This window comes from Centroberyx gerrardi, chromosome 17 (genome assembly GCF_048128805.1).
Source record: "Centroberyx gerrardi isolate f3 chromosome 17, fCenGer3.hap1.cur.20231027, whole genome shotgun sequence".
NCBI classification, from domain to species: domain Eukaryota; kingdom Metazoa; phylum Chordata; class Actinopteri; order Beryciformes; family Berycidae; genus Centroberyx; species Centroberyx gerrardi.
Genome location: NC_136013.1, coordinates 15,220,963 through 15,238,782, shown reverse-complemented (window position 1 = coordinate 15,238,782; position 17,820 = coordinate 15,220,963). Strand labels below are relative to the sequence as shown.

At 42.2% G+C, this 17,820-nt stretch overlaps 3 protein-coding genes across 7 annotated transcripts in view; all 3 read left to right on the top strand.

The window, feature by feature from the left end:
* eml5 (EMAP like 5) overlaps positions 1-14,072 on the top strand; it is a 36,680-nt gene extending 22,608 nt beyond the window's left edge. Inside the window, exons 19-44 of one of the 5 annotated variants that reach the window (XM_071924160.2) lie at positions 532-643; positions 837-964; positions 2,250-2,391; positions 2,507-2,659; positions 3,276-3,407; positions 3,584-3,672; positions 4,081-4,257; positions 4,414-4,615; positions 4,713-4,839; positions 5,118-5,132; positions 5,669-5,677; positions 6,958-7,036; positions 7,341-7,470; positions 7,630-7,728; positions 8,268-8,288; positions 8,908-9,081; positions 9,317-9,525; positions 9,874-10,031; positions 10,230-10,344; positions 10,441-10,629; positions 10,800-10,972; positions 11,064-11,226; positions 11,862-11,965; positions 12,078-12,231; positions 12,850-12,950; positions 13,050-14,072. In XM_071924160.2, the coding sequence (XP_071780261.1) occupies positions 532-643; positions 837-964; positions 2,250-2,391; positions 2,507-2,659; positions 3,276-3,407; positions 3,584-3,672; positions 4,081-4,257; positions 4,414-4,615; positions 4,713-4,839; positions 5,118-5,132; positions 5,669-5,677; positions 6,958-7,036; positions 7,341-7,470; positions 7,630-7,728; positions 8,268-8,288; positions 8,908-9,081; positions 9,317-9,525; positions 9,874-10,031; positions 10,230-10,344; positions 10,441-10,629; positions 10,800-10,972; positions 11,064-11,226; positions 11,862-11,965; positions 12,078-12,231; positions 12,850-12,950; positions 13,050-13,086 (3,192 nt within the window). In that variant the 3' untranslated portion in view covers positions 13,087-14,072. Of the gene's footprint in view, positions 1-531; positions 644-836; positions 965-2,249; positions 2,392-2,506; positions 2,660-3,275; positions 3,408-3,583; positions 3,673-4,080; positions 4,258-4,413; positions 4,616-4,712; positions 4,840-5,117; positions 5,133-5,668; positions 5,678-6,957; positions 7,037-7,340; positions 7,471-7,629; positions 7,729-8,267; positions 8,289-8,865; positions 9,082-9,316; positions 9,526-9,873; positions 10,032-10,229; positions 10,345-10,440; positions 10,630-10,799; positions 10,973-11,063; positions 11,227-11,861; positions 11,966-12,077; positions 12,232-12,849; positions 12,951-13,049 lie in introns of all 5 variants that reach the window. The other 4 variants (XM_071924159.2, XM_071924157.2, XM_071924155.2 and 1 more) reach the window with 4 other exon arrangements.
* A 917-nt stretch (positions 14,073-14,989) lies between these two features.
* LOC139930896 (NPC intracellular cholesterol transporter 2-like) lies at positions 14,990-15,914 on the top strand. Its single transcript, XM_071924225.2, has 3 exons — positions 14,990-15,140; positions 15,244-15,416; positions 15,827-15,914. The coding sequence occupies exons 1-3, from the start codon at positions 14,990-14,992 to the stop codon at positions 15,905-15,907; spliced, it is 405 nt and encodes a 134-aa protein (XP_071780326.2). The 3' UTR covers positions 15,908-15,914.
* A 945-nt stretch (positions 15,915-16,859) lies between these two features.
* Positions 16,860-17,777, top strand: LOC144542554 (NPC intracellular cholesterol transporter 2-like). Its single transcript, XM_078289567.1, has 3 exons — positions 16,860-17,025; positions 17,129-17,300; positions 17,690-17,777. The coding sequence occupies exons 1-3, from the start codon at positions 16,875-16,877 to the stop codon at positions 17,775-17,777; spliced, it is 411 nt and encodes a 136-aa protein (XP_078145693.1). The 5' UTR covers positions 16,860-16,874.
* Positions 17,778-17,820: the final 43 nt, after the last annotated feature.

Genomic DNA, 17,820 nt, shown 5'->3' with positions numbered 1-17,820 from the left:
ATTTGAAATCCCATTTCACTCCCTTGTTATCAGTCTCTACAGTTAGGGCTGGGCGATAAGGACAAAATTTATATCACGATAACCATGAGAAATTATGTTGTTACAGATATATAACAATATCTGCTAACATATGCAAAGTCACAAGTTAAATAATCAAATTGTTGTTTATCTCATTAAACTGCATGGTAATATAAAGTACAATGAAATTCTGTAATTTTCAAATAAGATTCCCTAATTTGTTTCAGATCTCATTTTGTCAGTGATTTTAGTATTTGCTTTTTATCATTAATTTAGACACCAGATATTGTGTATCACGATAACTCAATATCATTATTTCATCACGGTATGACTCTATTGGAAGACAATAATCGATAATATTGAATTATTGCCCATCCCTATCTACAGTGCATTTTTCTGTCTTGCTCTTTGTCTAGCTGCCTCTTTTATAGTGAGTGGTGTATAGGCTGAAATTTGCTCTGTCAGATGATGATTGCAGGTTTAAATGTGTCATCACGTTGTCTGACCCTGTAGGGATTTGTGACTGGAGGTAAGGACGGTATAGTTGCTCTGTGGGACGACACGTTCGAGAGATGCCTCAAGACCTACGCCATCAAGAGAGCAGTCCTAGCTCCAGGCTCCAAAGGTAAAAGGTCATCCTTCTCTCGCCCACTGTCCTAGATTCAATCTTCTAGTCCTGTAGCTCTGGAGAGCCGATAAAATCGTCTAATGCAAATCCATTAAAAACATTCAATGCTTTTAGCTGTAATGAAGATTGCCTCCCGTGTCCCGGTTCAAGTGAAGGTCTGACTTGGTGCTATAATTCACTGACTCTGTAGGGTTGCTCTTAGAGGACAACCCCTCTATTCGTGCCATATCGCTGGGCCACGGCCATATCCTAGTGGGGACCAAGAACGGCGAGATCTTGGAGGTGGACAAAAGCGGCCCCATCACTCTGCTGGTCCAGGTGAGAGCGCCGCACTCAGCACATTGAGCATTAAATTAACCCAAATACTTGTCACAAATCGAATAATATACAGTACATGAAACACCAGCTGTGCTTCACTAAGTCAGGCAGGGCGGTCATGGTGAAGCCAGCTTTTTGCAGCATTGTTAGGTCGGCTCCTGTGAGGTGACATTAATGGTGGGGGTGAGGATTTTTCCAGGCTAGTTAGGATTTGAAAGGCTGCAGATGCACTGAATGACTGGCTCACAGTGAGCGGAGCTGTCCTGTGTCTCTTAATGTCGTTATAGCACCACTTCCCTCTTTCTTACACAACACTGCAGAATCACCAAGGAGATGGCTGTAAACGGTGATGAATTACTGCTGCTCAGTGGTAGATTGTTAATTTAGTTAAGTGGTCCTGCAATTTCCCCCAGGCTCCCCGATTGTAGACGGACAGAGCTAATGTTATTGATTGCCCTTTTGAAATGCTTTAAAATATATGAGCAAATTCTTATGGAGGGAGTCAGTTGGTGGGAGCCAAGAACCAAGAGTTCTCCGCACTCGTCCGTTTTACAGATTTTTATGATATGCTAATAGGTAAAAGGCTATATGTAAGCATCTCCATTGGTACATATCAGGCATGCCCATGCATTGGTAAGAGGAGAGTGGGGAGTTATGATATGGGGCATACACACTGCAGTTTTGGTCAAGTCCACTTGCTGCAGGGAAAGGGAAAACAAAAAGAAAAAAGAGAGTAGGCGGGTGTTAATGAATTGTTGTGAAGTTGATAAAGTTTCCTGAAAGCTTATGATATTGTGTCCAGCTGCACAGCAGAAAGGAGTGCATGGGAAACTAAGGAATATTACCTGCATTCAATAACACAAGAATATAGTGTTATACATCGTTCAACATGATGTTTCTTTTTTTTTTTTCTTTTTTTTTATTGGGAATTGTATCGTACAAAAGTTAACAATTAACATTAAACAGTACATATTTCATAGATATCTAGTGCACTGTTTCTACATTTCAACCATTTTTATTCAAGAGTTGGCAGTGTCTTCTTTGTTTGTGATGTAGGATGTCCTCAGGATAAATGTTAATTTTTCCATAGCAAATATTTCCCCTACAATGTCCATTCAACATGATGTTTCATGTTGGGGGCTGAAGAAAATGCCTCTTTATGATTATCCTTTCTTTGTTGGCCTTTTTAAAATAATTGAATAGCCTTCTTTGACCTGTATTGACTGATAGTGAATGGACCAACCCTGAATGAAATCTTGCTGCTGTTGTGTGTGTGTGCCTGCAGGGTCACATGGAGGGTGAAGTGTGGGGCCTGGCCACTCATCCCCATCTCCCTCTCTGTGCCACCGTCAGCGATGACAAAACCCTGCGCATATGGGACCTTTCCCCCAGCCACTGTATGCTGGCTGTACGCAAGCTCAGGAAAGGTGAGTCACCATTCAAACAGGGAGAGGAGCCTTTCTTTTTCTTTCTCTGTTCCATAGTCGTCCTGATAGGAAGTGTGTTGGTCCCCCGGCTGAACGGACACTTTTTCCTCCACAGGGGGCCGTTGCTGCTGCTTCTCCCCGGACGGCAAGGCCCTGGCGGTGGGCCTGAACGACGGCAGCTTCCTCATCGTGAACGCAGACACCTTGGAGGACCTGGTGTCCTTCCACCACCGCAAGGACATCATCTCCGATATCAGATTCTCTCCAGGTCTGCGGTTCGCCTCCCCATCTCCTCGCTAGTGCAAAACCCTCCTCAAATCCTAGCCGAGGAGAAACTAGGCTTCTAAAATCAACAATGCCCTTCAACTTATCTGAGTTTATGTAGGATGCTGTGCCGAAGTGGAGTTTCAGGTATACACATTTCCCTCCCGTTGTGAGTAGGGGAGATATTGCTGCAGGCCTGACCCAAATTAATGGCTCTCTGTAATAAGGCCAGACAGAGAGACAGCGAGAGAGGGATGAGAAACAGTGGGGGCGGACAAAGTGAGAGCAAGAAACTAAACTCTCTTTCGCCACGACACTTAACCTTAATCTACAATGCAAGGGATCTTATTTCTCCACCCAACACCCATGAGTCCCTGAGAGCCTGCACCTTAGAGTAGAAGTCACTGTATACAGCAGTTTACTGTGGAGTATGTACATTCATATATAGAATTGTTTTTTGGAATTTGGTTAAAATAATAACAACCATAGAGAGTAATTTTCAATTCCTGCTCATTACAAAACATACTGTTCCTCATTTCTTTTATTATATTGATCCCTGGCTCAAATTGTTGCTGTGAAATTGATTGTGCAACACTGCTCTCTCTGCTGTGTTTGCTCAGGTGCTGGGAAGTATCTTGCGGTAGCGTCGGGAGACAGCTTTGTGGACATTTACAACGTGATGAGCAGCAAGCGGGTCGGGGTGTGCAAAGGCTCCCTCAACTATATTACCCATCTGGACTGGGACAAGAGAGGTAAACAAATTCGCTCAATTGCTATGCTGCTCCTCAGTGGATCCTTGCAAATTATAAGAAGTGATATATGCATCAGACTACTGCAGAATCAGTTTAGAGTGGGTGATTATGGATTCAATATGGCTCTCTGAAATAACAATTACACACCATGGCCCACTGGGCTCTTTCATTCACAGGAAAACTACTCCAAGTCAACACTGGTGCTAAAGAGCAGTTATTTTTCGAGGCTCCTCGCGGCAAGAGGCAGACTATCCCAGCTACAGAGGTAAGCAGGGGCAACGGCACAGGATGTGCTGTGGTTGTGGCGCTGTTGGCCCACATTTTTCCCCCGGGACTGGAGACGGCCCGGGGAAGGGCAGCGAAGCATTAACACGGCCCACTTTTCACCAGTATCGTTCTAATTATGGCAGTGGAAATGGGATAGTGTTTAGGGTCCCTTTATACAGTGTGACATTCAGACACCTTGCACGGCGCACAGTGGAGGGGAGCATTAAGAAAATGAGGGTTAGAGATGATAGATGCTGTTAAGGCTGACGCTGGGTCATGTCTCGCTGGAGCCGCTCATGTCCTCTCCTCCTCCCTCCGTTCTCCTGTCTCCTCTTATCATGATGCATTCAACCTCCTTACCGTTCCCTCCCCTTCCTCACGCTCTTCTCCCGCTCGCCCCGGTCAGGTGGAGAAGATAGACTGGAGCACGTGGACGTGCGTCCTGGGAACGTCTGTGGAAGGCATCTGGCCCGTGATCAGTGAGGTGACTGAGGTGACCGCTGCCTGCCTTAGTAACGACAGAAAGGTGCTAGCAACAGGAGACGACCTGGGGTATGTCAAGCTCTTCAGATACCCCGTCAAGGTAAGACAAACACAATATTTACACAATGAATAATCCTCTGTTTCATCCTCTTTGAATATCTCGTGACTTAAGGTTGGCGTTGGCGTTTATGCTAATGTTATGTTAATTCTGTGTTAATGTCACAAGTGTTAAATAAATGTTGTCCTCCTCCCCCAGGGAAAGTATGCAAAGTTCAAACGCTACGTTGCCCACAGCACACATGTTACCAATGTGCGATGGACCCATGACGACAGCCTCTTGGTGACGGTGGGCGGGGGAGACACGTGCCTCATGATCTGGGCCCACGAGGCCGAGGGCCACCGGGAGATCCGGCAGTGCGACAGCGAGGAGTCAGACATCGAGAGCGAGGATGATGGAGGTGAGAGGCGAGCTGCTTTTGAGGTTGTTATGTGGTATATGGCGCAAAACCGCCCTATTGGTAAAGCCGTTTCTTTATGGTTCCCGTCATTCGTCAGGTTATGACAGTGATGTGACGAGGGAGAATGAGATCAACTACACCATCAAGGCCTTATCCACCAACGTGCGACCCATGACCGGCGTCAAACCCCACCTGCAGCTGAAGGAGCCCTCTGTGGATGAAAGGTACGCATTGATGGAGCTGTGCAGAGGCTTTCCACAGGCTCAGACCAGTGGCCACATCTGGAGCTGAGGGGTTTCAGCCAATCGTAGTAAAACGAGGCATCTGAGGCCAAACCACTTCACTCTGACTTCTTCAGTCAACTTGTCTTTTCTTTCCTGCGTGTAATTCCAGTCCTGTCTCTCTCCCTTTGAAATAACTTCCTGCCTTCTCTGCTCTTCTTCTCTCTTTAATGGCTGTCCATCTGTCATTATCCTGCTTCCTTCTTTAATACCACTTGAAGACAAGGGGTGGTCAGGTAAGCTCTTATGTTTACGTTTATTGATTTTGCACTAAAGATTAAGAAGAGGGCATAGTGAGGGCATAGTTTTAAACTGTTTTAATTGTGGTGATAAGGTAAACAAACCTACATCAGGCTGAACCAACTCACATGGTCAGCCTATGGCCTTCAAAATAAAACCTCATATTAAAATTCTTTTCAATGAAAGACTGTATCTTGCCTGTTGTAAACACCTGAATGTCTTCAACTGAAAGAGCATAGATCACAAATTTTTCTATTATTAAAATACATGTAGCAGTTTCTGGCTTTATCAATTCTGGCTTTATCGATTGGCTTATTGGTTTTTGACTGTGGTGCGAGCATCCACACAGCATCTACGGGGCAGTGGTTGTCATAGAGACAGGCTGTTGTTGTCATGGTTACACCATGGTACTGACTACTATGTTTCATGTCCTCAGTGGCTGAAGTGTTGTGTAAGTCGGCGGGGCAGCAGCGAGCGCTATAAGAAACCTTTTTCTAATACTTGCTTTTCCTTTGTTATTGCTGCCATGAAGAGGGTCGAGGTAAGATACCTGTTGTGTTGTGAGTTTGGATTGTTTTCCCCTATTGATTTAGAGAGGACATAGGAAACTGACTCATTTAGATATTGGTTTAGGTTAAATATAAATATGGCATGCCTTGTTGAAACACTACATAGTGTTTCCCACGTCACATCGTCTTCATGTCCTTGCCTCGACTCTTAAAGAAGGGCGTGGTAACAGTTTGTCCATACAGTCTTTCCATCTTTTATTATTCTCTGGTCACTGTTTTTTTCCAGCTCTTCCTTAAAATCTCTATCTTCATGGGCTTAGTGACTATGGACCCATTTTTAAACTCCCATTTCTTCCAAAAGAATTAGAGAAAGTTCTGTATTAACTGATTTGATGAGTGGAAGAGACTTAAACATTTACAGTCTGGTTTTTGTTCACCCCAGAGTACAGACTGCTTTACTCTTAAGCCACAATACTGATAGAGGTTAAATTGTAACTGTACTTAACCTTAGTGATGTTTTCAATACTGCTGATCACAACGTTTTGATCGACTGCCTGAGAAAATGTGTGGGAATTACAGACACTGCTCCAGAGCTTTTTATTTCATATCTCTTTAATAGTTGGTTCTTTGTTGCCTTGGGTAATTGTACATTTTTCTATTCCAGTTTTGCTCTCTATTGACATGTTCCCACTCAGTCATCTTATTCAAACATATTCTTTTCATTGCCTCGCTGATAATACAGACTCAGTATTTGCCTGTAAAACCTAGCGATAGAAGCAGCCTTGACATTTTAAAAAATCATTTGTCATTTTATCATCTGCCTGTATCTATGCCTTCATTTCATCCTAGCTCTTTTCATTCCTTCTGCGATGGAAAAACTATTTTTAATGGTAGCTAGTGCAGAATGGATTTTCTAGGCTTTTAAGATAAAACGTCCATTGTAGCGTCTGTGCATTGGCTGTACATGTGTGGAAATTCATGGACTGTCCCCTTTTAACTCTTTATGGACAGAGCTCCATTCAGTGTTCCAATATCTAGAGTCAGATTAAAAATAAGAATAGAAAACAGTGTATTATCATTATTATTAGTAGTAGTAGTAGGAGTAATAGTAGTAGTAGTAGTAGTAGTAGTAGTAGCAGTAATAGTAGTAGCAGTAGTAGTAGTAGTAGTAGTGGTAGCAGTAGTAGTAGTAGTAGTAGTAGTAGTGGTAGTAGTAGTAGTAGTAGTAGTAGTAGTAGTAGAAGTATTAGTATTAGTAGTAGTACTGTAAGTAGCTCCATGGCGCTCCTCTTACCCCAGCTGTGTGTTTCAGACCTCCTGTCAGCAGAGCGCTGCCGCAGCCAGAGAAGCTGCAGACCAACAACGTTGGGAAAAAGAAGAGGCCCATTGAGGTAACAAGGACATTATCTTTACCAAAACACAACAAGAAATGATTAGATACATCAAGACGGTGCACTTCATATCATCAGCAAGCAGGTCTCTCTCTGTCAGAAGAACAAAATGCTGGTTTCTAATGTAATTATTTCAGCTAAAGCCACTGTGTGCTCATGCTGTCCAGACAGCCTCTCTGGGGACTCTGATGATGCTGTAATTGAATAATGAAGTACTTCAAATGGCAGCTGGCTCAAAACATCCCAGTCGTCATGGCGTTGACCTTTCTGACTTTCTGACGGTTCTTTCCTGTCTCTCCCACAGGACCTGGTGCTGGATCTGGTGTTTGGTTACCGTGGCAATGACTGCCGCAATAACGTGCACTATCTGAACGAGGGGGCGGATATCATCTACCACACGGCCTCAGTTGGCATCGTCCTCAACCTGACGACCTGTGAGTAGGACAGACAACAGTGAGCGTCCCCAAGCACTGATTTACCCTGAATGGCTAACATGAAATACATTTCAATTTCTGTATGTGTGTGTGTGTGTGTGTGTGTGTGTGTGTGTGTGTGTGTTTGCGGCGTGTGCGGCTGGGTGTGTTTTCTTACAGCCTGCCAAAGTTTCTATGTAGAACATAGCGATGACATTCTGTGCCTAACAATCAATCAACACCCCAAATTCCCCAACGTGGTGGCAACTGGCCAAGTAGGTATGTTTGTGAGAAGTTGACCTCACGCGTCACCGGCCTCCTCGTTTTCTCTCCCCTGTCCTCTGTGTTGTGCTCTGTGCAGGCGGATTACTGCACATGACAGGGAGCCATCCCCCTCCCCCGCTCTTATCTGTGCTCTAAAGCCACTAACCTGCATAATCACAATCTCTCATGGTTGAATTGTAGTGGAATTGCCATGCATGCCGCTTGCCTTATTATTCACAGGGACTTTACAAAAGGTACTCATGCTAAAAAAATTATTTGCTCCGAAAGAAATTAACTGCAAGAGGGGATTTGATAGTAACATTCACTTTATTAAAATGATAAATTATTAAATTCAATTTGACATATTTAGAATTTATAATTAATAATATATAATAATATTTTTTTTTTTGTAAAATGAAAATGAAATAAACTGAAATAACCTGAAATGTTTAAAAGTACAGCTTTTTGTAGATAGTAGAAGCCTCTGCTCAGTAAGATACATAAAAGCAACAAATGATTTCTGCATTAATCACTCTCATTTTCCTGCTTTTCAGGTGATACTGGTGACATGTCAGGTAAGAAATAAATTGTTTTCAAAGCACAAACATGTTATTTTTACAAACAGATAATAATGTGCGTGAAATTGTCTTTCATGGCCTCTAATGTTAACACTAAATCTGTTTGGGTTTCAACCATGGACTGTGGTTTCAACCCAAGGTATTCTTTTAACATGCTGCCATCTAGTGGTCGTCTGGTTTAGGACAGGTCTCCACCTCACACAAACTTGCTTGTTTTCATGAATGTTGGGGTATCATGTTTGAAAATATTTCTGGAATTTATTTCAGATTCCATCACATGATCATCTCAAAAATGTGATTAAAAAAATATATATATATATGTGTAACCTCTATACCTTTGATGCCAATAGAAAAGTCAATGCCAAGTTTTTTTCTCTTCTAATCTGTAACAGAAAATTCTAGAAATCCAATAAACTACTTAATTATAATATAATATAATTCACAACTTTGGCTGGGGTTTGACATGAGTTCAAAATTTGTGGATAAGAATCTTTAAGAAAGAGAGAAAGAAAGAAAGAAAGAAAGAAAGAAAGAAAGAAAGAAAGCGACAGATTTTCATGGTATTTAGACTTAGACAATTTATTCTCATCGTCTCCTTGCCCTCTCTCTCGCCCAGCCACGTCTCCGTCTATCCATGTGTGGGACGCCATGACCAAGCAGACGCTGTCGGTGCTGCGTTGTTTCCACTCCAGCGGGGTTTGCTCTGTCAGCTTCAGTGCCACAGGGAAACTCCTGCTGTCTGTGGGCCTGGACCCAGAACACACAGTCACCATCTGGAAGTGGCAGGAAGGTACGCGCTGATCTTGTGAGATAGAAAAAAATCGAATCACCTTTGCCTTCGCTTTGACCTTAATCCGGGGGTTAGAGAGACTGTCCTGCAACTGAGAGGTCACAGGTTCAGTTTCTAGCCCGCCCAATGTCAGTCTCTTTTGAATTGTTCTTGTGTGTCTGCGGTCTCGCCATCCTAGTGCTGGCTAATCAATAAGTAGACTCACTGATCCATCATCCTCTGCTTTGTGTCCAAGGTGCCAAAGTGGCCAGCCGTATAGGTCACACCCAGAGGATCTTTGTGGCGGAGTTTCGTCCCGACTCGGACACTCACTTTGTGTCCGTGGGGATCAAACATGTGCGTTTCTGGACGCTAGCTGGCCGGGCGTTGCTCAGCAAGAAAGGTGTGCTGAGCTCCATAGAGGACGCCCGGATGCAGACCATGCTCTCTGTGGCATTTGGAGCTGTAAGTCACTTTCCTTAAAATCCTGATATATAATACAATGTGATATGCAATATAGCTGTTACTGTTGTTGTGTGTCGTTATTTCAAGCCCACTTTTAAACATCTGTCAAATATCTGATTAATCCTAACTGGCAATCAACATTATTAAATATTTCAAATTTTTCCTGTTCTTGCATATTTCATTTTCTCTCATTATGTGATATCCGATTATATTTGAAGTTATATTTTCCTCATCAGACACCGTTCCCTAATTTAAACACTGTGCTTGAATGAACTGTGAATTGTTTTTGCAAATGCTTGCTCTGCCCTCTTAGGTCACTAGATTAGTGCAGGTTTGTTTTCTTTTCAGAATAACTTGACATTTACAGGTACCATTAGTGGGGATGTGTGTGTGTGGAAGGAACACATTCTAGTAAGAATAGTGGCCAAGGCTCATACGGGCCCTGTGTTCACCATGTACACCACACTGAGAGACGGCCTCATCGTCACCGGAGGCAAGGAGCGACCGTGAGTCCTGCTCTCTTACATTGCTGTACTAGATCGAACTGTAAGCTCTCGGTATTCACATATTGGCTGCATGAAAGTCAAATCAAACTGCATAGTGTTCGGTGAATCGCTTTAGGCATTTAGGATATGATTGGCTGAAAGCTATGATTTGCATCAGATGAGATATGAAATGGACTGTGTGTTTGTTTTTCTTCGTAGATCCAAGGAGGGAGGCGCTCTGAAGCTCTGGGACCAGGAGCTGAAGCGCTGCAGGGCCTTTCGACTAGAAACTGGACAGATTATAGACTGCGTTCGCTCTGTATGCAGAGGAAAGGTAGATTACCACTGTTGCTACAAATAATATGATACTTGATAAAATGAGGGAGCTCATTATTGGAATTCTCACGTTTTTTTCTCGGCCGTGCGTTAGGGTAAAATCCTTGTGGGGACCAGGAACGCAGAGATCATTGAAGTAGGGGAGAAGAACGCAGCGTGCAACATCCTGGTGAACGGACACATGGACGGACCTATCTGGGGCGTAGGCACCCATCCTTCAAGAGACGTGTTCCTGTCGGCTGCAGAGGACGGCACTGTCCGCCTGTGGGACATCGCAGAGAAGGTCAGCACCGTCACCTCCAGCCCCCACTAACAAACTATCTTGACTCGTCCCAGCACTTCCATTTCACTGTCACTTTATCAAGACAGGAAAACGGAAATTTCAAAATGTTTTTCTTCAGTTATGCTTCTAACAATTATGCGATGACTTTGCCCTGCGTTGTGGGGAAACAGAAGATGCTGAATAAGGTGAACCTGGGCCATCCGGCGCGCACCGTCAGCTACAGTCCTGAGGGAGACATGGTGGCCATCGGCATGAAGAATGGAGAGTTCATCATCCTCCTGGTTGCCTCGCTCAAAATCTGGGGCAAAAAAAGAGACCGGCGCTCCCCTATCCAGGATATTAGGTATTGATAGCGGAGTACCACACTCAGCCATGCTGCGTATGTAAACCTGACAGAGCACAAGTCTTTTTAACGCCGCATTTCTCCCACACAGGTTCAGTCCAGATTCTCGCTACTTGGCTGTAGGCTCCACGGAGAGCGCAGTTGACTTCTACGATCTGACACTCGGGCCGCAGCTTAACCGCATCAACTGCTGCAGGGACATCCCCAGCTTTGTCATGCAGATGGACTTCTCTGCTGACAGCACTTACGTCCAGGTAGAAACAACAACTCTCTAGTAAGCAGAGGTGGGGACTCAAGTAACATGACTTGGACTTGGAGTCAGACTCGAGTCACAATTTGAATTGCTTGAGACCTGACTTGACTTGGGTTCTGGTGACTTGGGACTTGACTTTGACTTTGATGACTTGAAAAGGTTTCTAAAGTCTTGACAAAAGATCTTTTGGTTGTGTAAATGACTTTGAAAGTGATGAGATTTGTTCCACCAGATGACTGAATTTAAATTTAAGTTTTCTGAATTTGTATGGAATGACTGAATTTAAACTGATAATAGAAATCAAATTAATGATGCTCTTTATACTATTAAAACCATATTGCATTGAAAAGTTCTAGATATTTTGTTTTCTTTAAGATATTAAATTGATAGTGGACTCTTCTGACTTGGTGTTCAGACTTGAGACTTGAGATTATTGACATGGACTTGACTCGGTAATCTACATTTAGACTTGGGACTTGACCTGGGACTTGTGCCTCAAGACCTGAGACTGACTTGGGACTCGAGCGAAGTTGACTTGGTCACACCTCTGCTAGTAAGAGATCATGTCTCATGTCTATTGGCTCAAGCAGTTAAGCCAATTTAGTATGACTCGTAACCTCCAATGCCTTCAAACAGATCTCTACAGGTGCTTATAAGCGGCTAGTGTATGAGGTGCCGTCTGGGAAGCAGGTCACAGAGCAGTCCCACATCGACAGGATCACCTGGGCCACGTGGACGAGGTGAGACTGCTGCGTTCGGGCCTCAGCACAATGTAATACAGAGTTCATGGTGGATCGCTGAATCCTAGCATTAGATGTCAATTGACTAGTATCTCTCTCTGTCTCTGTCCAGTGTCCTTGGGGACGAGGTCATAGGGATCTGGTCCCGCAACACTGACAAAGCAGACGTCACCTGCGCCTGTGTGTCCCACTCGGGCCTCAACATTGTCACAGGCGATGACTTTGGAATGGTAAAGCTGTTTGACTTTCCATGTCCAGAGAAGTTTGTAAGTATAACTGTATAATATTTTTGTTATTTTTGCCGTTGTTATTGTTGCTACTTTGCCGATATTTTTGATTTATCACACATTCATTGTGGTTACACTCTTACTATTAGCCTGATGAAAATACTTACTGAACTATAGGATAACTGTAAATGTGGAAGTTTTCTATTCACAGTATGCTGAGCTGAGATCTTAAGCTCTTTTCTTTATATACTTAACACAAAAAGTTATCATATTTGAACCTGTAACCTACCAAAAATGCTGTATGCCATTCTTGTCCTGATGGGATAGAAGCCCATTGGTCAGCATCCTTTTCCATTAAGAGATGCTTGTATTGCTAATATTGTGCTTAGCAAATCTACATGAAATTAAAGGATGAGGACAAGCATGAGATGACTAAATGATGAGTTAACTGACCATATAGCATGCTTCAACTGGAACTAATGTCATCTGCAAAGCTACATCCTATAGCCATTGTTATTTTTGTGTACATGTAATATAAATGTGCTTGTGATATGACATAACTACGATCACCTATTTGCAATGCCACTTGACACATGCATCTGTTGACTATCGTTTGAAAAAAGCCACTTTGATGATGCAAATTTTGATCTATTCTAGGCCAAACACAAACGCTTTCTGGGCCATTCAGCTCACTTGACTAATGTCCGCTTCTCAAATGGAGATCGCTTTGTCATCAGTGCCGGTGGAGACGACAGAAGGTATGACTGTGACTGAGGCTCTGTAGCACTGTGATACTTTACAAAGGACATGACTATCAGATGTTAATGGATGTGTCCTTCCCTCCATGTCCCCTCTAGCCTCTTCGTGTGGAGGTGTGTCCACGCCCCTCACTGAGGAGCACGCCCGGACAATCCCGCCTCGACGAGTGCGAGAGGCTGCATAGGCTTTTCCCAGCATGGCTATCCAGAGAAAGGAACCCGCTGAAGGATGCATGTCAAGGCGGGGCAGGACAGACGTGGCAGCTAGTAGACGAGGAAAGAGGCGATCTGACTTACTGCCTCAACATTAGGTGCATGCATATGTGCAAGGCTCACGTTCATCGCAGCAGCAGTCCTGATTGTTAACGCAACAGGTGGTCGGCGTACAGCCCTGCTGCCGCAAAGAATCCCTCTGAATACATCACACCAACACACATCTCTCTAATATCCGCATATCATTTCAATGGTGGATTATTTTTTTAGTATGAACGTATCTGTGTAAATGTCCAAAATGGCAGTTTTGCCAGTTGGTATGAGTTTGTGTTTCTGAAAATGCCATTTTTAAAGACATGTAGCAAACTGAATTAGCCTTAATCTACTATGAGTGTTTAACGTATGAGGGTTTGGATTTGTTTAATTCTTTTTTTGTATTGTCATATTTCTTTTACTTTTTGATCACGTACTCATTTGGTTAATTTTATTATTTTTTACTGGTAATTTAAACTCCTGTGGCCTTCCTCCTGAATGTAACATCCACTGTTATGTTCTGGATGTCAGCATGCCAAAGCATACTATGCACTGTACACCTGACCTGGTCACTGTGTTACCCTGACGGTTTATTTATGGTTTGTTTATGTGATTGTGTTGTTGACTGGTTGAACCTCAAACCTCCCTCAGCAGTGTGTGACCATGTGTGTAGCGACCTTTCAGCTTGTGCAGTAACCCCCTCATGACATGTTACGTGTGCATACTTGTTTGAGGATTTGTTTGTGGTTAATGGGCATGCATGGCTTACTGAAAGACAATCTAACCAAATCCCTCAAAAAACAAAGGAACAGCTGTAAATTGATGTTTCGATGCACTGTTGCATTTCTCTTTTGGTCACTTTTCAGTGTGCTGCTATGGTGTATTATTGTCGCGTTTTCATTTATATGAAGGGTGTGACTATTTTTTCAAGAGTAAGTTCATGTTTTATGTAATCAGATATATTGCTTAAATGGAATGTTTTATCAAAGAGAAAATATGAAAAGTGCAAAACATTTTGCTCCTTGTATTAAGACTGATTACAGAAAAAAATGTGTTGCTGCATATTTTGATTTACATTACACCAGTGTAAATATCATTTGTAGATATTCTTTTTGTATATTTTTGTGAGATGTTTCTTAAATTCAACTTTAATAAAAAAGGCAACTGGACTTGGGTTTTAAATTTTGACTGATACTACATGTTGATTTAATTACTTTCCCTACTACATGTAAGAGTGTGAAGACCAAAAAACAATCACTACCTGGCTGCCCTCTCATCATTCTGATGTAATCAGAAAGTACCTCATGTAAGTACAGTTAAGTCTGTAAATATAACAAAATAACCTCACTGGCATGATACCATAGGAAATATAACAATTTATGCAAATAACAGGAATGATTTACAAACAAAATATAAATATCTGGAATGAACACAGCGATTTATTCCAGATGGAACAGACAAGGTAATATTGCTTAGCACTTTATATTCATAGATATGGTCTATTTACATTTTTTACATACAAAGACAAATCTAAGCACTGGATACCCAATCACACAGGCCACCTCAAAGTAGTCTTTGTTCTGTTTAAATACATTACAAATCAGTGCTGAAAAAAAATCCCTTAAACCAGTAGGTAAAGTTGTGTTTGTAATTGGCCTGTTAAGACATGAAGCAGCAGATTGGAGCTCCTGTGTGTAATGTGGTGTTTCTCTCACTGTTGGAATTGGAATACATGATCACAAGTGATGTGGTAGCAGTATGTCAAAGTCTACACCCTGCACTTTTTTTTAAACATGGCTTTAAAAGACAATGGCCTTCTCCCATTTTGCTCCTCAGGCTCATCTGTTGGCAAAGCATCCGAGGTTGACATTAGCCCTTGTCCTCATCAACCGTGCCAGCTACACAAAGGACAGTCCTACAGTGTCAATGTGACATTCACCAGCAGCAGAGTGGGCTTTATCCTTCAGAAATATTTATCCCAGCAACAGATAAACCGTTAATTTCTGAAGCAGATTGGAACCTTTGGTCCTCTGTGTGTTTGTTACAGATGTGGAGAGCAAGACGAGCAAAGCCGTGGTGCATGGAGTCATCGCTGGAGTCCCCATCCCCTTCCCCATCCCCATCGAAGACGGCTGCAAGTCTGGAATCGAGTGTCCCATCCAGACGCAGCAGAGCTACCACTACGTGAATCAACTGCCTGTGAAGGCTGAGTATCCTTCTGTAAGTAATGCATAGGGGAATAGGAGATGGGAATAGGGGAAAAATACTTTATAAGCAGCATTTCACTTTGGTGTAACTCCTGTATAATTGGTCTTCATGTCTCTAAATCATTTGTTTTCGAGAGTCCTTTTTCTTAAACTGCCCATTTATGGCTTTACAACTTTCATTACCTGTACATTCAATCTACAATGGGCTGTTTCGCCAGCTTTTGGTTGTTAAATTGGTCTTAAAAAAAAAAAAAAAAAAAAGGTCTTAAAGTTGGCTTTCTGAAACCTGCAGTTACCCTGGGCTGACTGAGATGCTAATTTTGTCCTACGTCATCTTTGGAGGGGAAGAATCTTATTTTCCCCTTTTTGCCTTCATTCACTTCCTCTGACACTGACCCTTGTTCATTTTATTTGTAAATAAAGCTGGTTGTGGAGTGGGAACTGAGAGACGACACCAGCAGTGACCTGTTCTGCATCAGGTTCCCAGTTCAGATTGTGAGCTAAATTATCAACGCTATTGCATTTCTCTTTTGGTCACTTTTCAGTGTGCTGCTATGGTGTATTATTGTCACGTTTTCATTTATATGAAGGGTGTGACTATTTTTTCAAGAGTAAGTTCATGTCTTATGTAATCAGATATATTGCTTAAATGGAATGTTTTATCAAAGAGGAAATATGAAAAGTGCAAAACATTTTGCTCCTTGTATTAAGACTGATTACAGAAAAAAATGTGTTGCTGCATATTTTGATTTACATTACACCAGTGTAAATATCATTTGTAGATATTCTTTTTGTATATTTTTGTGAGATGTTTCTTAAATTCAACTTTAATAAAAAAGGCAACTGGACTTGGGTTTTAAATTTTGACTGATACTACATGTTGATTTAATTACTTTCCCTACTACATGTAAGAGTGTGAAGACCAAAAAACAATCACTACCTGGCTGCCCTCTCATCATTCTGATGTAATCAGAAAGTACCTCATGTAAGTACAGTTAAGTCTGTAAATATAACAAAATAACCTCACTGGCATGATACCATAGGAAATATAACATTTTATGCAAATAACAGGAATGATTTACAAACAAAATATAAATATCTGGAATGAACACAGCGATTTATTCCAGATGGAACAGACAAGGTAATATTGCTTAGCACTTTATATTCATAGATATGGTCTATTTACATTTTTTACATACAAAGACAAATCTAAGCACTGGATACCCAATCACACAGGCCAACTCAAAGTAGTCTTTGTTCTGTTTAAATACATTACAAATCAGTGCTGAAAAAAAATCCCTTAAACCAGTAGGTAAAGTTGTGTTTGTAATTGACCTGTTAAGACATGAAGCAGCAGATTGGAGCTCCTGTGTGTAATGTGGTGTTTCTCTCACTGTTGGAATTGGAATACATGATCACAAGTGATGTGGTAGCAGTATGTCAAAGTCTACACCCTGCACTTTTTTTAAACATGGCTTTAAAAGACAATGGCCTTCTCCCATTTTGCTCCTCAGGCTCATCTGTTGGCAAAGCATCCGAGGTTGACATTAGCCCTTGTCCTCATCAACCGTGCCAGCTACACAAAGGACAGTCCTACAGTGTCAATGTGACATTCACCAGCAGCAGAGTGGGCTTTATCCTTCAGAAATATTTATCCCAGCAACAGATAAACAGCTAATTTCTGAAGCAGATTGGAACTTTTGGTCCTCTGTGTGTTTGTTACAGATGTGGAGAGCAAGACGAGCAAAGCCGTGGTGCATGGAGTCATCGCTGGAGTCCCCATCCCCTTCCCCATCCCCATCGAAGACGGCTGCAAGTCTGGAATCGAGTGTCCCATCCAGACGCAGCAGAGCTACCACTACGTGAATCAACTGCCTGTGAAGGCTGAGTATCCTTCTGTAAGTAATGCATAGGGGAATAGGGGAAAAATACTTTATAAGCAGCATTTCACTTTGGTGTAACTCCTGTATAATTGGTCGTCATGTCTCTAAATCATTTGTTTTCGGAGTCCTTTTTCTTAAACTGCCCATTTATGGCTTTACAACTTTCATTACCTGTACATTCAATCTACAATGGGCTGTTTCGCCAGCTTTTGGTTGTTAAATTGGTCTTAAAAAAAAAAAAAAAAAAAGGTCTTAAAGTTGGCTTTCTGAAACCTGCAGTTACCCTGGGCTGACTGAGATGCTAATTTTGTCCTACGTCATCTTTGGAGGGGAAGAATCTTATTTTCCCCTTTTTGCCTTCATTCACTTCCTCTGACACTGACCCTTGTTCATTTTATTTGTAAATAAAGCTGGTTGTGGAGTGGGAACTGAGAGACGACACCAGCAGTGATCTGTTCTGCATCAGGTTCCCAGTTCAGATTGTGAGCTAAGTTATCAACGCTATTGCATTTCTCTTTTGGTCACTTTTCAGTG